Source organism: Glycine soja, chromosome 8 (genome assembly GCF_004193775.1).
Source record: "Glycine soja cultivar W05 chromosome 8, ASM419377v2, whole genome shotgun sequence".
Lineage (NCBI taxonomy): Eukaryota > Viridiplantae > Streptophyta > Magnoliopsida > Fabales > Fabaceae > Glycine > Glycine soja.
Window position 1 is genome coordinate 16,709,195 of NC_041009.1, and position 17,732 is coordinate 16,726,926.

The window sequence follows — 17,732 nt, forward strand, 5'->3', positions numbered from 1 at the left end:
AAGTTATTTTTTTCATAGGAATAAAGAAACAAGACAATCGTTATTATTTTACATTCTTAAGATCTTGGGTATATTGAATTGTAAATTTTGCTTATATATTCGTAATATATCCATGTCTACATCCGTCGAAATCTTGGGTATATTGAATAAATTTTGCGTGTAGCTAGTAACCAGTTGACATCCATCAAGTAGACAATTTGCATAGAGATAGTCATCGTTTGAATGCCCCAAGCCTTGTCTCGACTCTATTGTTACGAACTAGATATGTGAAACAGATACGGTTTCCCAATTGTATTGACACAACAATAAAATCATCTCAGCACATTAAATTGTTCTTGTGCATTTAGTTTTATAAAATACATTTCCGCGTTTTTGATAAACTACGACAAGCGTCAAACATGTTCGTAAACCTTTGATGCATCGAAATCATCTTAAAATAATTAACTTAAAAAATTGATTTAAGAAAGCAAACAAATCGAAGTAAAGAACGATTCAACCTTATATTGAATTTTCATGGGAATAAAAGTAAAATGCTTTTAGCAAGCTTGTAATTCCAATGCACAAGCCGATCCTATTTCATAAATAGTTAGCATATTTTACACTAAATACTCTAAGACAACTCAATCGAGTCTGAGTCAAACTAAAACAGCAGAATAAACTACTTAATAACACAATGGCAACCTAATAAAGATATGAAAAGAGCACAAGAACTTTCTAACAAGATCAGAACCCATCATCACATGAATCCCCAATCAATACAAACACAAGGTAAGACCCGAGTTCCCAAATATGATATAGCACGATCCATACTTCAAACATAACATATTCCTTAACATTAGTAAAGTGATTTGTAGCAGGGTTATGTTTCTCTCAAGATACAGATACTACAATTAATTAACAATACATATGTTTAGTAAGAACAAAATCTATGCCAAGGCACAAAAACTCAAACAAATTGTTGACAATAATTAACACCCACTAATAGCCTTTTCCTAAATTGATTTAAATACTATTTATTATGCACCACAATACCGAAAGAAACGCCCAAAAAAATTAGCCAGAATATGGATGTCAAAAACTCCCATTGAAAAACCAAAATTCCTTACAATCCTCATTTCGAAATACAAAGCCACTACATATTAAATGAAATTAAAACGACAGAAAGAAAATGTGTTCCAAAGAGTTTGGCACCAACACAGAAACATTAACTCCTATAATTCACTGACCCAGCAAAAATTGCTGTCATTCATTCAAAGCTTAGGCAGAGGCAGCGGCTCCTCTCTTCCTGGGTGCAGCTTCGGTACCTGATTTAAAACCACAACGTTAGCAAAACCTCAAACCCTAACCCTAAACACTATATAAAAACATTTACATAGTTAATTACAATTTACAACATACCCTCTCTGAAGCCGCTCTTGAATCTGCGAGGCACGTTACGCAAGTACCTCATCCTTCCAGTTCCGGTGGTCTTTCTCCTAATGGCCTTCACGCTCCAGTTATCTGGAACAATCGAAACAATTCAAAAACCGAGTTTTTACACGAACCCTATTACTTTAACAAGTAAAAAACTTACATTTCCTGGTGCGCGCAGCGGGGTAAGCGCACGCAGAGCAACGACTCTTCTGGAGGTGGAAGCTGCGGCGGCCACACCTCACACATAGGGTGTGGGTCTTGTTCCTCCTCTTACCGAAACTCCCCGTTCCCTTACCCTGCAAACATTCGCAATTCAAACACCATCATCGTCATCATCACAAAATCGAACTAATCTCAGATCCGTTTTTAAGAGAAATAAACAGTACCATCGTAGCTGCAGATCACAAAAACCCTAATTGGAGGAGCTCTCTATTCTACGGCAGCTGAATGACGAAGGATTTATTTATATGTGCCACGACGGTTACTTTGGGCCTTTTTGTTTTACTTTAGGTTTTTCTTCGTTTTGGGCCGCAGGCCCAATAATATAACACGAAAAAAAAAGAAAAAATAAGAGCGGTGAAGTTATTTTCCCGCCATTAAGTGGAAATAAAAAAGAGTAATCGCAATCGAATTGTACTCGTAAGGCATAAGCATCGAAAATGGAAGCGAAGGAAGGAACACCAAAATTCCCAGGGTTTCCTTTCGAACCCTATTCGATTCAGATTGATTTCATGAACAGGCTTGTATGAATCTCTCAATCAAGCTGGCGTGTCTATGTTGGAAAGCCCAACTGGTGAGAGGTATAATTAACTACTGATTCTTCTATTTTCGCGGTGACATAGAAATCAAGGTTTGTTTATTCGATTCAGTTAGATGAGTGTGTGATTGGTTATTATATATATGGAACTTCACATCATACTTTAACTCAAAATCTTAATGTTTAGATTTATGCGTCTCTTACTTATATAATGTTTAATTTTTTCAATTTTATTTTATTCGATGATGTAAAACTTTAACTCATACTTATACTCCAATAACATGAGGTACATAGGTTGTTGCATCAGTTTTTCAAACTCAAAAAAACAAGCTGTCATTAGTCCCTTCTGCAGATCTTGTAGAAGTTCCATTATATTCATTTCTAAGACTTTCGTCATTTGATTTTATACTTTTTACTTCACAAATGCTCTTTAAAAGAAAAAAGGGGGAAAAAACCCCTTGAAGTTGAGCAGAGTTGTAAATAGTTCAAATTGTTTCATCAGTAAGACATTTAAGATACTAAAATGAGTTAGCAAATCAAAACCTGGACACTCAACTTGCGTAACTCTAGCCTGTATAGTTGACGTTTGGCCGTTTTCATCATCAGTGTGCGTGATAGATATACTCATTCATCTGAGTTTTCAAGCAAACTTAAAAAATTGCCGTTATCCTACACTGAATGTACACTTTTTTTAATGGAAGGGCGATTCTGCTAGGTAACATTTTATCTCCAGTAAGGGTTCTCTGGGGTTCATTTTACTTTGAACGGGAAGAAATTCAAGCCACTTAAAGTAATGTATTATGAAAAGAAAAATGAACATTAAACATTATTTACACTTATTGGAACCATTGGATTTTAGTAGTGCTCACTATCCGTTTTTTTTTTTAAAAAAAAACAATGGATAATTCCCTTTGAAATATATTAATAATTTGACTTTCATCACCATGTATGGCTCATAGCTTAAGCCATTTATTAGCCTATTGACCAAGAATGCGATAAACACGTTGGTTCCCTATTCAATGATGAGAGAATTGATGTTGGCTACTTGGCTGCAACTTTCTTTGGGGTTTAGAATTAGAAACTAAAGTGTGTTGATCATGGACTCAAGGGCAAGTACGGTGTCAGATATTTTACTTTTACATGCATAAAATCAACGGATCTTGGCATCCAGATTTCAATATAACTTAATACTTGTTTTACATGCCTGAGCTCTAGCCGGTTTCTCGACCTCTGTCAAGTCCCAACATATATTTTTTCATTCGCACGAACAAAGAATCGAATTTCAGATCACATATTTAAGAAATAAGTTATCTACCATGTCACATCATATTGTCTGCTTCTATTTGTATTTTTTTTAATCACCAAAATATATTAATATAGGTACCAGAGATACCGATAGAGACACATACAAGAGAGTGCATAGCCCAAATTTAGAGGGAATTTTTTTATAGTACAGCAACCATAAATCCAGACTAACCCAAATTTAGAAAGACCATAAAAAATATTTTGTTTCATAATCAAAGATAATTTGTAGCACTTTCCATTCATTCCTTCATCCACAAAAAAAAAAAAAAAAAACTCTAGATATTCTTTTTGGTACATTAAAAACAATACATATTTAAGGCTTTGAAAAAGGTTCCTTACTTTCCTGTCATTGGCATCAGCTCGAATTTGAAAAGAACAAGGGTTCACTAACCTTGAAATAATTGATTAGTAATTACACAGGTCATTTTTAATCAGCCTGGCAGATCTCACGGGTATCCTCATGCCTTATAGCCTGTGTTTATGATTCCAAATAAATGTCAGTTGCCAGAGGTCAGTAGCTTTCTTCACAGGGCAAATAACATTTCAAAGAAAGCAATAGGGATGTGCCAAACTCTTACAAGTGTTGATGCTTTAACTTCATAGTTCTGTACAGAGGTGGGTGAAAGAATTAAAACACTCGCAAGTGTCCAATAGTTCAGCAAATGGAATGCACTCTTCTCACTGTAGATTGGGGACCATGCACCCATTTCTTACAAAATAATAAGGTTTTCTCCTTTATAAACCCTTGGTATAGATGGTAATTTAGGAAATTATGCACCAAGGAGAATCAATCCAATGATAAGTGAGACTTAAATGATTTAAAAAAAAAATTAAATATGTTAAGCCTTTTTACTAACAAATGTAGCATTTTTTAATATATGGGATATTTTTTACTTTATAAATACTAATAACAAATATTTTTTTGTTGATGAGCCTAAAGCATAAGTTTTAGTTGTTTTACCATTAAGCCAACCGTAAGACCAACTTAAGATCACTTTTATTTTTATTGGAAAACAAAAATTGTAAACTTCATTTGCAAATATTGCATCCTTTGGATCTAAACTGGACTTCATACAGCTGCATTTGCAGCTGCAGAGATTATGTTAGGAGTTAGGTGGTTAGTTAGGACACCTATGGAGTAGTTAGTTAGTAGAAGGGTTAATCATTTAGAGAGGATTTGAGAGGTAAATAAATACTTAGGAGGAGTGGATGAAGTAAGGGAAGGGACACTATTTTGTATCATTTGAGAATTGAGCTTTACTCTTTGTGAAAGAAGAAACCTTTGGAGTTCTTTTGCGATCAAGAAATACCATGATTAGTTGATTAACTCCTTTCTTTTCTTTCCTCTAATTTTTAATATGGGTTCCTAACAGATTCTGTTTCCTGTGTACCATTAATTATTCTCACTGACATACTGAATTTTCTGTTAAAAGAACTTTTCAACAGCAAAAACCTATAATCTCATATATTTAAATATCTTTAACCAAGAGGAGTAGCACTTCAAAAGACTTTGGCCATCCAACCTGATATTTTTCATATTACCAATTTACCACACAGTCACGAGCTGAGAGGGACAGAGAGCATGAGAATGAGATGCCGTAGACAAAAAGGTAGAATTAAAAGCTAGCCAGAGGAAACACATTGGTTTGTCTTTTTGGTGACCTTAATAAACAAGTTACCAACCACACTTGTATTTAAATGTGGACAAAATTGAAGAACTAATAAACCAGACGACTAAAGACACTCCCTTTCACAGTAAAACCACAAATGCTGCTAAGAGAAACATTTCGCAAGACCAAGGTTTTCTTTAACAAAAGCTTCCAAAAATTTTGGTCTTTCTTCTTTGGAGAGTACCAAAAGCTTCCCAGATCTCTTTCCTTCAATCCATTCCTTTCTAGAGTTGGCAATGCAAGAACTCACACAAGCGACCAACGTTACAATGATATGCTGCAGTCTGACCTTGGCAGAACAAAGATGTATGGTAACAACATGTCCATGACAGCAATGGAAGATGCTCAAAAGAGCATGCATGAGGAGAGAGCACAAGAGAAGAAGAACAAAGGTTAAAAAGAGTACTTAAGTTCACAAAACATGAACAAGAAAGCTCATGTTTTAGCACAAAAGATGAAGGCAATGGATATGATGGATGCTGGCGATCTAGAGCATGTGCTAGACATAGAAGAGGTTCTCCACTATTATTCGCGCCTTAAAAGCCCTGTCTATTTAGATATTGTGGACAAGTTTTTCAAGGACATGCAATCAGAGTTATAGTGTATAGAAGATCAATTTTATTCACTACTTTGTGCTTCTTATTTTCCTTTTTCATAGTGTGTTTTACTAATGAGTCTGTTTAGTTTAACTCCCACTACTCACAGCTTACTTTTCTTCGGGGATACTTTCTGGTTATCGGTTGAATTTAATCCCTATTGTTCATGCATAACGAGTACAGTATAAGAATCTAAAATTTCTGGTTATCGGAGTGAAGGGGCTTCCGTGAGAGGATGAGAGGGGTGAGGGATGAAGGATTCTGATTCTCTGATTCCACTCCTCCGTTTTCCTTCTTTTTTCTGCAAAATTAATGTTATGTTTTCACCACTTCCTCCCTCGTCTTCGTTGGGGTTTTTGCATAACAAAAACTAAGAGGACGACTAGTGGAAAATTAAGGAAAGTGAAAATCTCATTTAATTAGAAAGTATTGATTTGCCGAATCTGATTCTTATGGTTGAATGTTTGTCGTTTTAAATGACGAGTGGATTGGAGGAAATTCAAATTTGATTGTTGTAAAATTGACCTGAAAGATTTCATATTTACTTATTCTTTCAATCATTTGTGTTTTTGAGTCCAGTAGGAAGTTATTGTACACATCCTCACACTTAAGTCTCAACCATTACTTAGTGGGTTAGTTAGCTAACATACTACCTTTTCTTATATGTTCTATAAATATTTTTATTTTTTGAATTTTTTTTAACAATCAAATATTTAATGTGAATCATTTTTTATTTGATCAAATACTTATTGTTCTAGAATATAACACAACTGATTTATCGTTATAATAAATAATTAATGGTCTCTATATGTTTGTAACAATAAATAAGTCAATGATAATGACAAAATTAATATTTTAGACTTTTAAATATTTAAAAATAAAAATGAATGACGTGAAGATATATGTTTATTGATTAGTGATAAGGCGTTATACTCTAATTATTATGTCATCACTTTGCATATACATCCTCCTGACAAATTATATTTAAAGTATGAAAAATTTAATCAGGTAATTATTTTACGATAAATTTATCATTACTTGATTTTTTTTAACAAATTTAATAGGAAACATGTCTTTTTACACCATTAAAGGAAATATATACATTAGTGGGGGAAGAAAGATAAAAAGAGAAAATAAAATAATAAAATCACATATGATATAATTAAAAAGAGAGAGAGAGAAAATTGTCAAGTAGATAAAAAATGAAATGCAAAAAATTAAAAATTACTTTAAAAAGTTGCCCGCGGAAACTTCTATACCAAGAACTATTTTCATTGACTTTGCGCATGAAACTCGGAGGGTGTTAACGCCTTCTAATATTAATTAAATATTTTAATGTTTTTTCTATTATATACGAAGAAAATTCGAAGCTACTTATTATGAAATATAATAAACTTACTATATGTTAACTTATGATTAGATGAGAATATTTATCTTCAGTGGCAAATCTATTTGAAAATATGTGAAAATTACTCACAAGATTTTATTTTTACGTGCACATATATAATATTTTTGTCACTTGAAAATATTAGTGTTACCCCATAAAATATTTTTTTAAGATGAACGTAAAAAGTTATAAGAGATAATAAATTTATATCAATTTTATCATTTTATCTTTTTAATTTTTTATAATATTGACAATGAAAAAATTATAATATTTTTTAAGTCAAATTATGGTATTTTTTAAAAATATGAAAATGCCTATAAAATAATTATAATTTGTAAAAATATACGTATTTTAATTTTTTTTGCCAGATATTATGCCTTTTATAAGAATTTGTAATAATTTTCTTTTACAAAAATATTGCAAGTGATTTCTTTGTCTTACTAAAGAAATTTTTTAGATCCGTTTGTTATGTATAAACTATTTTCTTGAGAAAATAAAATTAAAATAACAACAATGCAGGTGTGTTGGAATTAAATGTGTAATTTATATCAATTATTTATAATCTTAACTTCCAAACAAGGGAGATGATCCCACCACTCCCTCACGAAAACATCCAACCAATTTAGGGTTTAAAAGAAAATAGAAAAAAAAAATCATTTTCACTCCATTCTCTTCCAAACTACTCCCCATCATTATGAATCACTCGACTCCATCCACTTAAAAATCCCAGGAGTCTCATTTAAATTAGTAACCAGCAGATGAAGCCAAAACGTTATGCTCCTTTAAACGTTTCTGGAAATGAGCTAAACGGGTTTGTAACTGCATGATGCTAGCTGCCTTCTGAGACAGAATGGCATTTAGTTTTGCTATATAATCATCCAGCTGATTACCTGGTTTATCTGCTTCAACCAAGAGGTTCATTTCCTGCATATATGTAGAGCATACATTAATAACAACTTCGGACATCCCACTATGCACTCGAAGGATGCTCTAGCAACTATGCATTTTTTGTAGGATAAATAATACTGAAACCATGGGCTGCATGCAAAAGATATTTCAACAAACTGAAATTTAGTGTATATCTCTATGTGCTCAATTTCAACTATGATGCTGTTAAATATAAAAAAAATCATGTGTCTTTACTCGACAGCTGAAATTTTTGGAGAATTGATTCGTGACATGCTCCATGTGAGATGAATATGTGGTCTAGAGTACGATCTTTGTTAACCCCCATTTTTTAAATTTAAAAAGAAGTTAAATTTTAGCATAGGATTAGGATGCTTATACCCAATGTTTGTCTTGACAACAAATTCATTAAAGATCATCCCTAATTATACAAAAAAAAAAAAAAAGTAATTTGCTTAGAAGCTAAGTTTTGAAGACCCATCATTTTATATTAAAGCCATCAACAGCCTACACTAACTAATAGTCACATCTCACAAGTTTCGAAGGTTTCACGTATGCCCTATTACGTACTTAACATAAAATTTATATGAACAAATAAAATGTGAAAAGGAAAAACAGAGTCAATTTAAATACCTCTCTAACAATACTCATGGTCTCCTCTACTTGTTTCCGGTGCGTATTTACAAGGTCTTCTTCTTCCTGAAATTATGATATATACTTTTACTCAGTTTTGTATATATGAAAAAGTCATTTTTCAGAGTAGTCAGTAGCCTACTCTCACCTGTAAGAGGGCAGTCAAATCATCATCTGAATGTACTGTTTTAGGTTCAACTTTTGGGATGTCCTTCCATTTGATCTGATGATTGGGTTTCTTAAATTTTTCATCTGTTGCACTATATTGCTCTACCTTTTCATTTTTCTTCCATGATGGTTTCACCGGTTCACAGTAATCTTCAGGAGAACTAAATTCATCCCCATCATTTTCTTCAGGCCATGCATCAGCTGCGCGATCCTCGTAGGTATATGTATTAACGGAAGACAAGGAAATAGTAGTTGATTCTTTAAGGTTAAAGTTTGAAGATAAAACATCCTTCTTAGAATTGTTCCCTTTTGATAAGCTTTTCACCCTGCATTTTCAATCATTTTGTAACAGCAAAATCAAAAAGTTTTCCATTCTGTACATATCAGTGATTGCACAAGGAGGGGAAAATCAATAACAGAAAATTCATTGTTTGGTAGAAATTTCATTGTTACCTGTCAGCATATCTTAATGTATTCAGAGTATGTTCACATGAACCCGAACTTGGTGATATGCATGATATCATAACAGTGCGGGAATTACCAACAAATGAATCCCTCAGAACTTCAGTCAATTTACTGCCTCTGAATGGGATGTGTCCTTGGTCATTATCTAAAGCTCTTATGCACTCCTTTAAGGCAAGCAAGCTCTTATTGATCTCAGCACCTTCTATTCTGCATTCCATGTAATTTGGAACACCGTCCAAACAAACAAATTCATTAAGGCTAAGAAGAGAAAATCTGAGATATCGTTAATGAAATTATGTTTCACAATATCATCTTTGCAGTTCCTTGAGACATACCTTGTCTGTTTGTCATTATCTGTGGTATCCGCTCCACGTTCACTTCCAGCAAGATCTATGAAGGACAGCTTCCCAACAACACGAGGAGGTTTGGATACATTTCCCTCAACTGATCTCTTGATAGCAAGCTGAAGTATTGCATGTGACCGTGAAGACTCCTCATTTGCACCTGTGGTGCCAGTACTTCTTGTGGCATTTCCTTGCTCAATCAGTTCCTTGATGGTCTCTACATCTGATACCCGGTACTCTTGCAAACCAACAATGCAAACTTGTTGCTTACCATCCTCCCTCATGCACAGTTTTCTGCAGAAGTACAATATTACACCTAAAGAATATAGAAACCACAGGTGCAAACAAGAAGGATCAAATTACTCACTTTCGACCATTAAGGAGATCAAAAAGCTTCCCACCATATATTTCAAAGAAACTCACAAACAACTGAAATCCCTGATTCCTATAGGTATGGTGCATCAATCTCAAGATGTCCCTTGATGCTTTAAGAGGCAGTGGCTTCATTGTGTAAGTTTTTCCACTTCCTACATAAGAAGAAAGTTATGTGTAGAGGTTCACAAATTCTATTACTAATAGGATCATGACAGTATTAGTGCAAGCCAACAGAGTCACTTTGGCATGAAATAACAGCCACAGGAGAATCAAAAACTTACCATTACAGAATTCAAACATGTCTCTTTGACATATTACAAGTGTAGACATAATAAAACCATTTAGGAATATCTATGCTTATTTTTCGAAAACTGAGAAATTGGCAAACAATCAAATTTGAGAGGCTGTTCTCACCTGTTTGGCCATATGCAAAGCAAGTTGCCTTCGTGCGTTGAAATATTATTGGAACTATGGGTTCCACTGTTTCACAATACACCTGAGGAAATCAAAAGATTAAAAATAAATCTATGTTGGCCTATGTATTTGTCCATTTATTCTTTCAACTAAACATTTAACTGCATTACAGTTACCTCATCATTTGTAACCTCTTCATTCAAGACGGCATCAAAAACAAATTCATGCTTCTCTACATACTGAGTTAGGTCAACCTGTAAAGCATTTAAATTTAAAAATGTTCAAATGAAAACATTTACTATAATACAATAGCCAAAAGCTTATACTATGCACAGACGTGTGAAACATAAATGGGTAAATATTAATAACTGAGAAAAATATGTCGTACAATTGCTAGATTTCTAGAAAGCTTCAACAATTACAATATAAATAAACACAGATAATTACAGTCTGTGGCTTTTACTCTTAACTGCAATTCTTGTCCTTCTAAGTACACTGTTCACTGTTTTCAAGTCAAGCATTTCAAATTCACTGAGAGAAAGATTTAGAATTATCAATATCTTAGCAACTTCATTCTTAATTTCTTAGTTCTCACGAGCCATGAGTCATTAAAAACTGCTTAATCAAATATTTTTCAAGATCAAAGGCAGTTATACCACATTAGAACCACGGATTTTTATTGCCTACTACACCCACCTTAAGTTTAGTCTCGTGCACTGTCAATGAATCTGAAACTGTATCTATAATATCCTCCTCCTGCTTAGCTACCTCCTTCTTATTAAGCGGTCTCTTGCGAACCTGCATAAAATAGCAAGTTGCCAAAGTCAGGACAAAATTAAAATTCAAGCAGAGACAAAATCTATTTTTTATTTTCTGACACTACAGCAAATGCAGTCTTCAAGTTGAGAACCTCCAAACTCACTGGCAAACAGTCAACACCCTTTTCTGTTTCTATCTCTCTTCATCACATTCTTTATTATATCTCCTACTTTTTTCTCTTAGTAGTAAAATTTGTCGTACAAATAACGTTTCTGATTATGTATTAAGATATGCGAAAGAAGAACATACCACAACTTTAATTTTAGCCACATTGCTAGATTTCGCATTGTCCGCAGCAGCAAGACTATTGGAGACATTGTTTTCGGAAGCGCGAGCTCTGACAGTTTGTTTGCCGAAAATGTAAGGCTCGGAATCATACAAATTCGAGGACGTAATCTACAAAAATCACACCCAAACAATTGAAACAAAACCAAACAAGAAAGCTTAACGATGATTAAAACGAAATGCGAATGCATAATTAACCTGAGGAAGAAGCTCCGTATCAAAAGAATGGAGATCCAAGAGGCCGGGGCTGAAATCACGAGGAGAATAGTCTTCGTCGCCGTAACCGTTGGCGTTTTTCTTAATGGCGTAACTCCGAGGAGGCGTGGCCGGATCAAAACAATACTCATTGAAGCTCCTCTGCGCGTTGCTCCGATACATTCTTCCACCTCCGCCACCGTACAAATTGTAGTCCTGCAAGTCAAAATCACGAAAAGGGATCGAAATTCAGAACTGCAAAGAGGAGACCAGTGGTTGTTGCGAACAATAAATGTAATGAATCATTAATTAATTTGGAGAGTGAAGTAGTTGAACGTTAGGGTTAAACGAAAAAGGAGGAAGAGGAACCTGAAGAGGAGGAATGTGATTGGAGGAAGAGTCATTAAACCACTTGGAAGAGGCGTCGAGATAGTGTTCGGAGTACTGGCGGTTATGGTGCACCCCCGTCGCACCGGATCTCTGGGCTTGCCGGTTCATGCTTGATTCGAAGAGAAAAAAGAAACGAGTTCAGAAAACCTTCAAGGAGGAGCCTGCTTTGTAGTTTGTAGTGTAGAGTGAAACCAAAGATATTTAAGGTAAATAGGACGCAGTGAGTGAGTGGAGAACGAACAAACTAAAACAGCCTTTGAATATTTTTGAATCCGAAAGACGAAAGTGAGGCACGTGTGGAACGGTGAAACGACGACGTAGCGCTGGAGTGTGTTCTTTTCTTTTTCTTTAAGTTGTCCTATCATCGCCCACCGTCTCTCACGTGGGTGGGGACCGCTAAGACTTTTGTGTATTTATCGTTGCGCGCTTGGCTCCTTCGCATTCAAAAATGCTGCCACCTTTCGGGGCTTTCTCAGACCGTGCCACGTGTCCTTTCGTGTAGGGTGTTGTTTTTCCTTTTTTTTTTAAAAAAAAGGAAAAGGAATTGGATTCGGGAATTGATTGGGGTAATGCTGGCGCACCCACCAAATTTCCTAAATGTCAAAAATACACTTATCGTATCTTCGGTTATAAATAGTAATAAGATTTTTTCATTTCTGCAGTGTTATTTTTTTTCATATAATTTCTGTAACTCAGTGTAGGTTATTTTCGTTAAGGGCGATTTAGAAGTGTATTTGTTCTCCAGTGATGTGCGTGCATTGGTGAGGAGTATACGGTGGATTCCAGTTGATTTTCATTGTCGGAGAAGAAGAGGTATGCAAAATACATACGGATTGTTGATCCATATGGTCATACGAATTCTTTTTTTATTTATTTTTAATAGTTAAATTAATTATTAATAATTTTGTAAATTTTTTTGACTAGTTTTAGTAATATTACATTGCTTAAAAATGAATATATTAATGATTAATAATTAAACAAATTTATATGAGAATGATTATGTATTTACATGTTTAATTGAATTATGTATTTTATTGAAGGATGTATTTATTAGATTTATATGACATTTTAATGAAAAAGTCCTGTAAAATATTTTTTGTGTGAACAACTATATTTGTGTGAATTAAATTGTTGTTATTGAAATGAATTTGTTAAATGTTTTATTAAGATGAATGAAGACCAATGGATGTATGATAGTATGATGTCTCAAGAAGTTGAAATGAATATTGAAAATGAGGAAGATGCTAGCGTTAAAGTTGATTGCTCTAATGCCTTTAATACTTCTGAGGTATTTGTGCAATTTGTTGTTGTTGGTACAGTAATTATATTACATAGATGTTTACTCATGACAAACCTGATTTGAATTGTGTTTTAGTTGTTTGGTAGTCGTGATGAAGTTTTACAATGGACTCAATCGTTGGCTCATGACATTGGATTTGTTGTCGTTATAATAAGGTCATACATCAATACCGGTGTTCAAGGAAGAATCTTATTTTTGTTGATAGCTTGTGAAAGGAGTGGGGAGTATAGGCCTAAGAAACATAAATTGGTAAGAACATGCACTAATAGTAGAAAATGTGGGTGCCCGTTTAAGTTGCGTGCAAAGCTAGTTTTAGAGGAGACAAATGGATGGTGAAGTTAATTTGTGGGATTCACAATCACGAAATGACAAAGTCATTGGTTAGGCATCCATATGTAGGTCAGTTGAAAAAGGATGAGAAGATTGTTGTTGTTGATATGACGAAGTTCCATGGTGAAGCCAAGAAATATTTTGTTGACGTTGAAGGAGCACAATGACAACAATTATACAACAATCAAACAAATTTACAATGTGAGACATGCTTACCATTCTTCCATAAGAGGAAGTAACACCGAAATGAAACAACTGATGATGTTGCTTGATCGAAATCAATATATTCACTTGCATAGGTTGAAGGATGATAATGTTGTACATGACTTGTTCTGGAGTCATCTTGATGTAGTAAAGTTAACCAATTCTTGTAATTTGGTTTTTTGATCGACAGTACCTACAAAACAAATAGGTACAAACTGGCGTTGCTTGATATTGTTGGTGTTACACCAACAGGAATGACATTTTTCATCGGTTTTGCTTACTTGGAAGGAGAACATCTTAACAATGTTGTTTGGGTTCTAGAGCGGTTTCATCATCTTTTCATGAGAGTTGATGCACTCCCCGGGGTTATTGTCACTGACAGAGATTTGTTTTTGATGAATGCAGTGAAAACTGTATTCCCGGATGCTACGAATTTGTTGTATTGATTCCTCATTGACAAGAATGTGAAGACAAAGTGTAAAACCCTGATTGCTCAAAAGAATGCATGAGATTATGTGATGGAGGCTTGGGGGAGTTTGGTTGAGTGTCCCAATGAGAGTTCTTTTGATTAGTACCTTAAAAACTTTGAAATGACTTGCTCTTCATGGCCTATGTTTGTGAACTATGTGTGTCAAACATGGGTGATTCCACACAAAGAAAGATTTGTGAAAGCATAGCCAAACAAAGTGATGCATCTAGAAAACACAACCACTAACAGGTATGAATATTGTTTTTTGTTTGTTTTCATTTGTTGAAGTGTTGACTTAAATGACAATGATGCGATTATTTACATGTTTTTGTATATTTCATGTGTAGGGTTCAGAGTGTTCATTGGTCACTAAAGAGATTACTACAAAACTATGTTGGTGACATATGTAGTGTTTAGGAAGCAATGAATAATATGATGACACTTCAACACACCAAGATTAAAACATCTTTTGAGACAAGCATGCACGTGGTTGGGCATGTGTTTAAAGTAATCTTGTACAAAAAATTACTCAGCATGGTATCAAGGTACGCTTTAAATGAAATTGTTGGTGAGTATGAACGTGTAGCTTATGCAGATAAAAACCCTTCACGATGTGGATGTGTCATAAAGAGTACCCACGATCTTCCATGTGCATGCGAGTTGTTTAAATATATTGTTAGCTTCATACCACAAAAGACAATCCACATTTTTTGACAGAGACATAGTTTTTTAGATTAAGGGTTAAGTGAGACACAAGTGACCATAACTGAGGAGATGGAAACCATATCGAAACGCTTTGAGCAGCTCAATGTTTGTGGTAAAATACATTTGAAGTCAAAGTTGCGAGAAATTGCTTACTCTGATATGAACTCCATGTGTCCTCCTCCAGAAAAAGTGAAGACCAAGGGTGGTCCAAAAAAACTGTTTACCAAACAACAAAAGTCAACAAAACGCGATCCATCTTACTGGGAGTATGTTGATGCGTTACACTCTGTGCACCTCAAGAGAACTCAAAGGAGGATCGTGAAGTGCTGGGTTAGGCATTGGGAGGCAGAACAACAAGAGCACCAAATATTACGTATCAAAAGGGGCTAGCTGGTTTCTAGAACCAGTTCCTCTCGAAGGATCAAGGGAGAAAAGAGAAAACAGGAACAAGATGAAGGTAATGGTATAATTCTCTTATTATCTTGCTTTTGTTTATAGGGCTATATTTATAATGATCCTAATAACAGAATTGTACTCGTGTGTGCCTAAGAATATTCCTCTAATGGAATTTGCTAGCCTGGACGATAATTCCAAATCAAGCAAGATTTGCACTGCACTGCTGGCCTTTGTCATTTTCCTTAAACGTAGTCACCAAGGTACGTAGGCTTAGTGACCTTTCTCTTGGGCTTGCTTACTATTGGCACCTTTGTTTCTGCTTTTGAGTCTGTTGCCTTGGTTGTTTTTGTTGCTTCCTCTTTAGTTTCCGTATCAGTTGAGGTGGCAGAGAGAAAGTAATAGGTTTTGGGTTGTGAAGGGAATTCTATTATAGGGATCCTGACGGGAGGAGAAAGGGGATTTGTGGTTGTCTTTGAAGGAGCTTTTGCTCTGGGCAGTAGAGATTACGATTCCACTGTATTTCCTTAAATGCTTCACACAAATTTCTCAATAGTATTTTGTTCTTCACTAATAGTTTTTCTTATTTCTGTTTGTGGTTTCTAACATATTTCTTTATTTTTAAAAAAGAAAATAGATTTACCCTCCAATTCTTTCAATTGTCTGTTTCACTATTTTATGTTCTGAGGTATGGGCTTGACCTCAATGACCTGTGATAAGAGCTAAGAATCACGACAGCGGGCATATTATTACTATTAGGAAAATTATTCCATGAGAATCACGTCAATTATAAATATAATTAAAGTAAAGCCCGTTAAAAGTATGAGTGCAAATGATCTAAATTGAATTGAATTTAAATTAATTTTCAACTTAACTTCTTTTGAGCCTTTTGCGGATTTTCCACATTCACAGGGATGGTAATTAGACTCAAACTTAATGAGTATTTGCAAACAAATACTTCCTATGAATGAAGAAAATTATGTACTACATGAATCTGAGTTAAATATGTGTATTTAAATATAACAAATTTCCATCACATCTTCATTCATCATTTTAATTAAACGGCTTGGGTCTTCCTTTTAAAATAGTAAGTATTACAGTTCTAGTTAGCTTTATAAGAAAATTACGTCATAAAAAATTTATTGATTAATATTTTTTCCATTTTCTTATTTTTTTCTTAATCGTAAAAGTAATTGTTAACAATAAGTTTTAAGAATAAAATTTCTCTTTACAATGACCAAGGCTACAGGCACAAATATGATGGCTCTACTAGCGACTCTTCATTTTTCTCATGTTTTGGTTGTCTTTTTCTCTTTATATTCTTTGGCCGCACTTTCTTTTCTTCTATCTATTTTCTTATTCGTCTCTTAGATTAAAATTTTCTTCAGCTGCCGACAAATAAGATAATATTATATTATGAAAGATATAATTCTAATAAAATTCATATCTTATTTCTGAAAATTTTATTCTATTTTATTTTATTTTATTTTATTCTAATAAAATTCGTATCATTTTCTCGAGCAAACTGAAGAAGTGTTCCCAGAAACCAATAATGAAGCACCCATTTTCAGCAGAATATACTTAATTTCAATCACTTCAGAACTATTATTTCCAATATTGAAGACAAAATTAGCTATTAGATAGCTTGAATTCAATTGTAAACTATACACTGACAAGCACTATCTACTGTGGTTACTAAGCTATTCAGTCTTTAGTAGCAAGATCACCTGCTCAGAGCTGGCCACGGAGCCGTGGCATGCAAGAAGCAATACTCGGCTCTGATCACCCAACAAAGGATGAGCTTGAAGTTGATCTTTCAAAGAGGTTATATCCTCCCAACCAGTCATAAAAACCAAAACAGCACCTGCCAAAATGAGGTGGATGGAGTGGAGGGAGGAGATAGACAAGAGAGATAGGAAAAAGAAAAAGAAAAGTAGAGAGAGAATATCATATAAATTATATGTGATGTGATGAGAAAGGTAAAAAAAAAAAATATACACAGAAATATGAATTAGAAATGAGTTGTAATAAATTTGAGTGTTATTATTATTACTAAGAAAAAAAGGTTTATATAAGCTTCAAAGTATGAGGGTATGTCTTTTTTTTAGATCAACTAATTGTTTTTTAAAATCTAAATATGAGAATAAGATGTTTTTTAAAATCTAAATATGAGAATAAGATATTTTAATATTTGGTGATAGTAAATCAG

The 17,732-nt window shown here is 34.1% G+C and overlaps 2 protein-coding genes and 1 pseudogene across 2 annotated transcripts; 1 reads left to right on the forward strand and 2 right to left on the reverse strand.

The window, feature by feature from the left end:
- Positions 1-1,053: 1,053 nt before the first annotated feature.
- Positions 1,054-1,912, reverse strand: LOC114422804 (60S ribosomal protein L37-3). The gene is made up of 4 exons (XM_028389337.1): positions 1,800-1,912; positions 1,574-1,709; positions 1,399-1,500; positions 1,054-1,304 (listed from the first exon to the last, which is right to left on the reverse strand). Exons 1-4 carry the CDS (start codon positions 1,800-1,802, stop codon positions 1,258-1,260), a joined length of 288 nt encoding a protein of 95 aa, XP_028245138.1. The 5' UTR covers positions 1,803-1,912; the 3' UTR covers positions 1,054-1,257.
- A 3,144-nt stretch (positions 1,913-5,056) lies between these two features.
- LOC114421772 lies at positions 5,057-6,137 on the forward strand (annotated as a pseudogene).
- Positions 6,138-7,650: 1,513 nt separating this feature from the next.
- On the reverse strand, positions 7,651-12,356 carry LOC114422407 (kinesin-like protein KIN-13B). Its single transcript, XM_028388745.1, has 12 exons — positions 12,102-12,356; positions 11,736-11,948; positions 11,502-11,648; positions 11,130-11,231; positions 10,610-10,687; positions 10,434-10,515; positions 10,012-10,171; positions 9,636-9,938; positions 9,289-9,507; positions 8,816-9,161; positions 8,668-8,733; positions 7,651-8,052 (listed from the first exon to the last, which is right to left on the reverse strand). The coding sequence occupies exons 1-12, from the start codon at positions 12,228-12,230 to the stop codon at positions 7,873-7,875; spliced, it is 2,025 nt and encodes a 674-aa protein (XP_028244546.1). The 5' UTR covers positions 12,231-12,356; the 3' UTR covers positions 7,651-7,872.
- Positions 12,357-17,732: the final 5,376 nt, after the last annotated feature.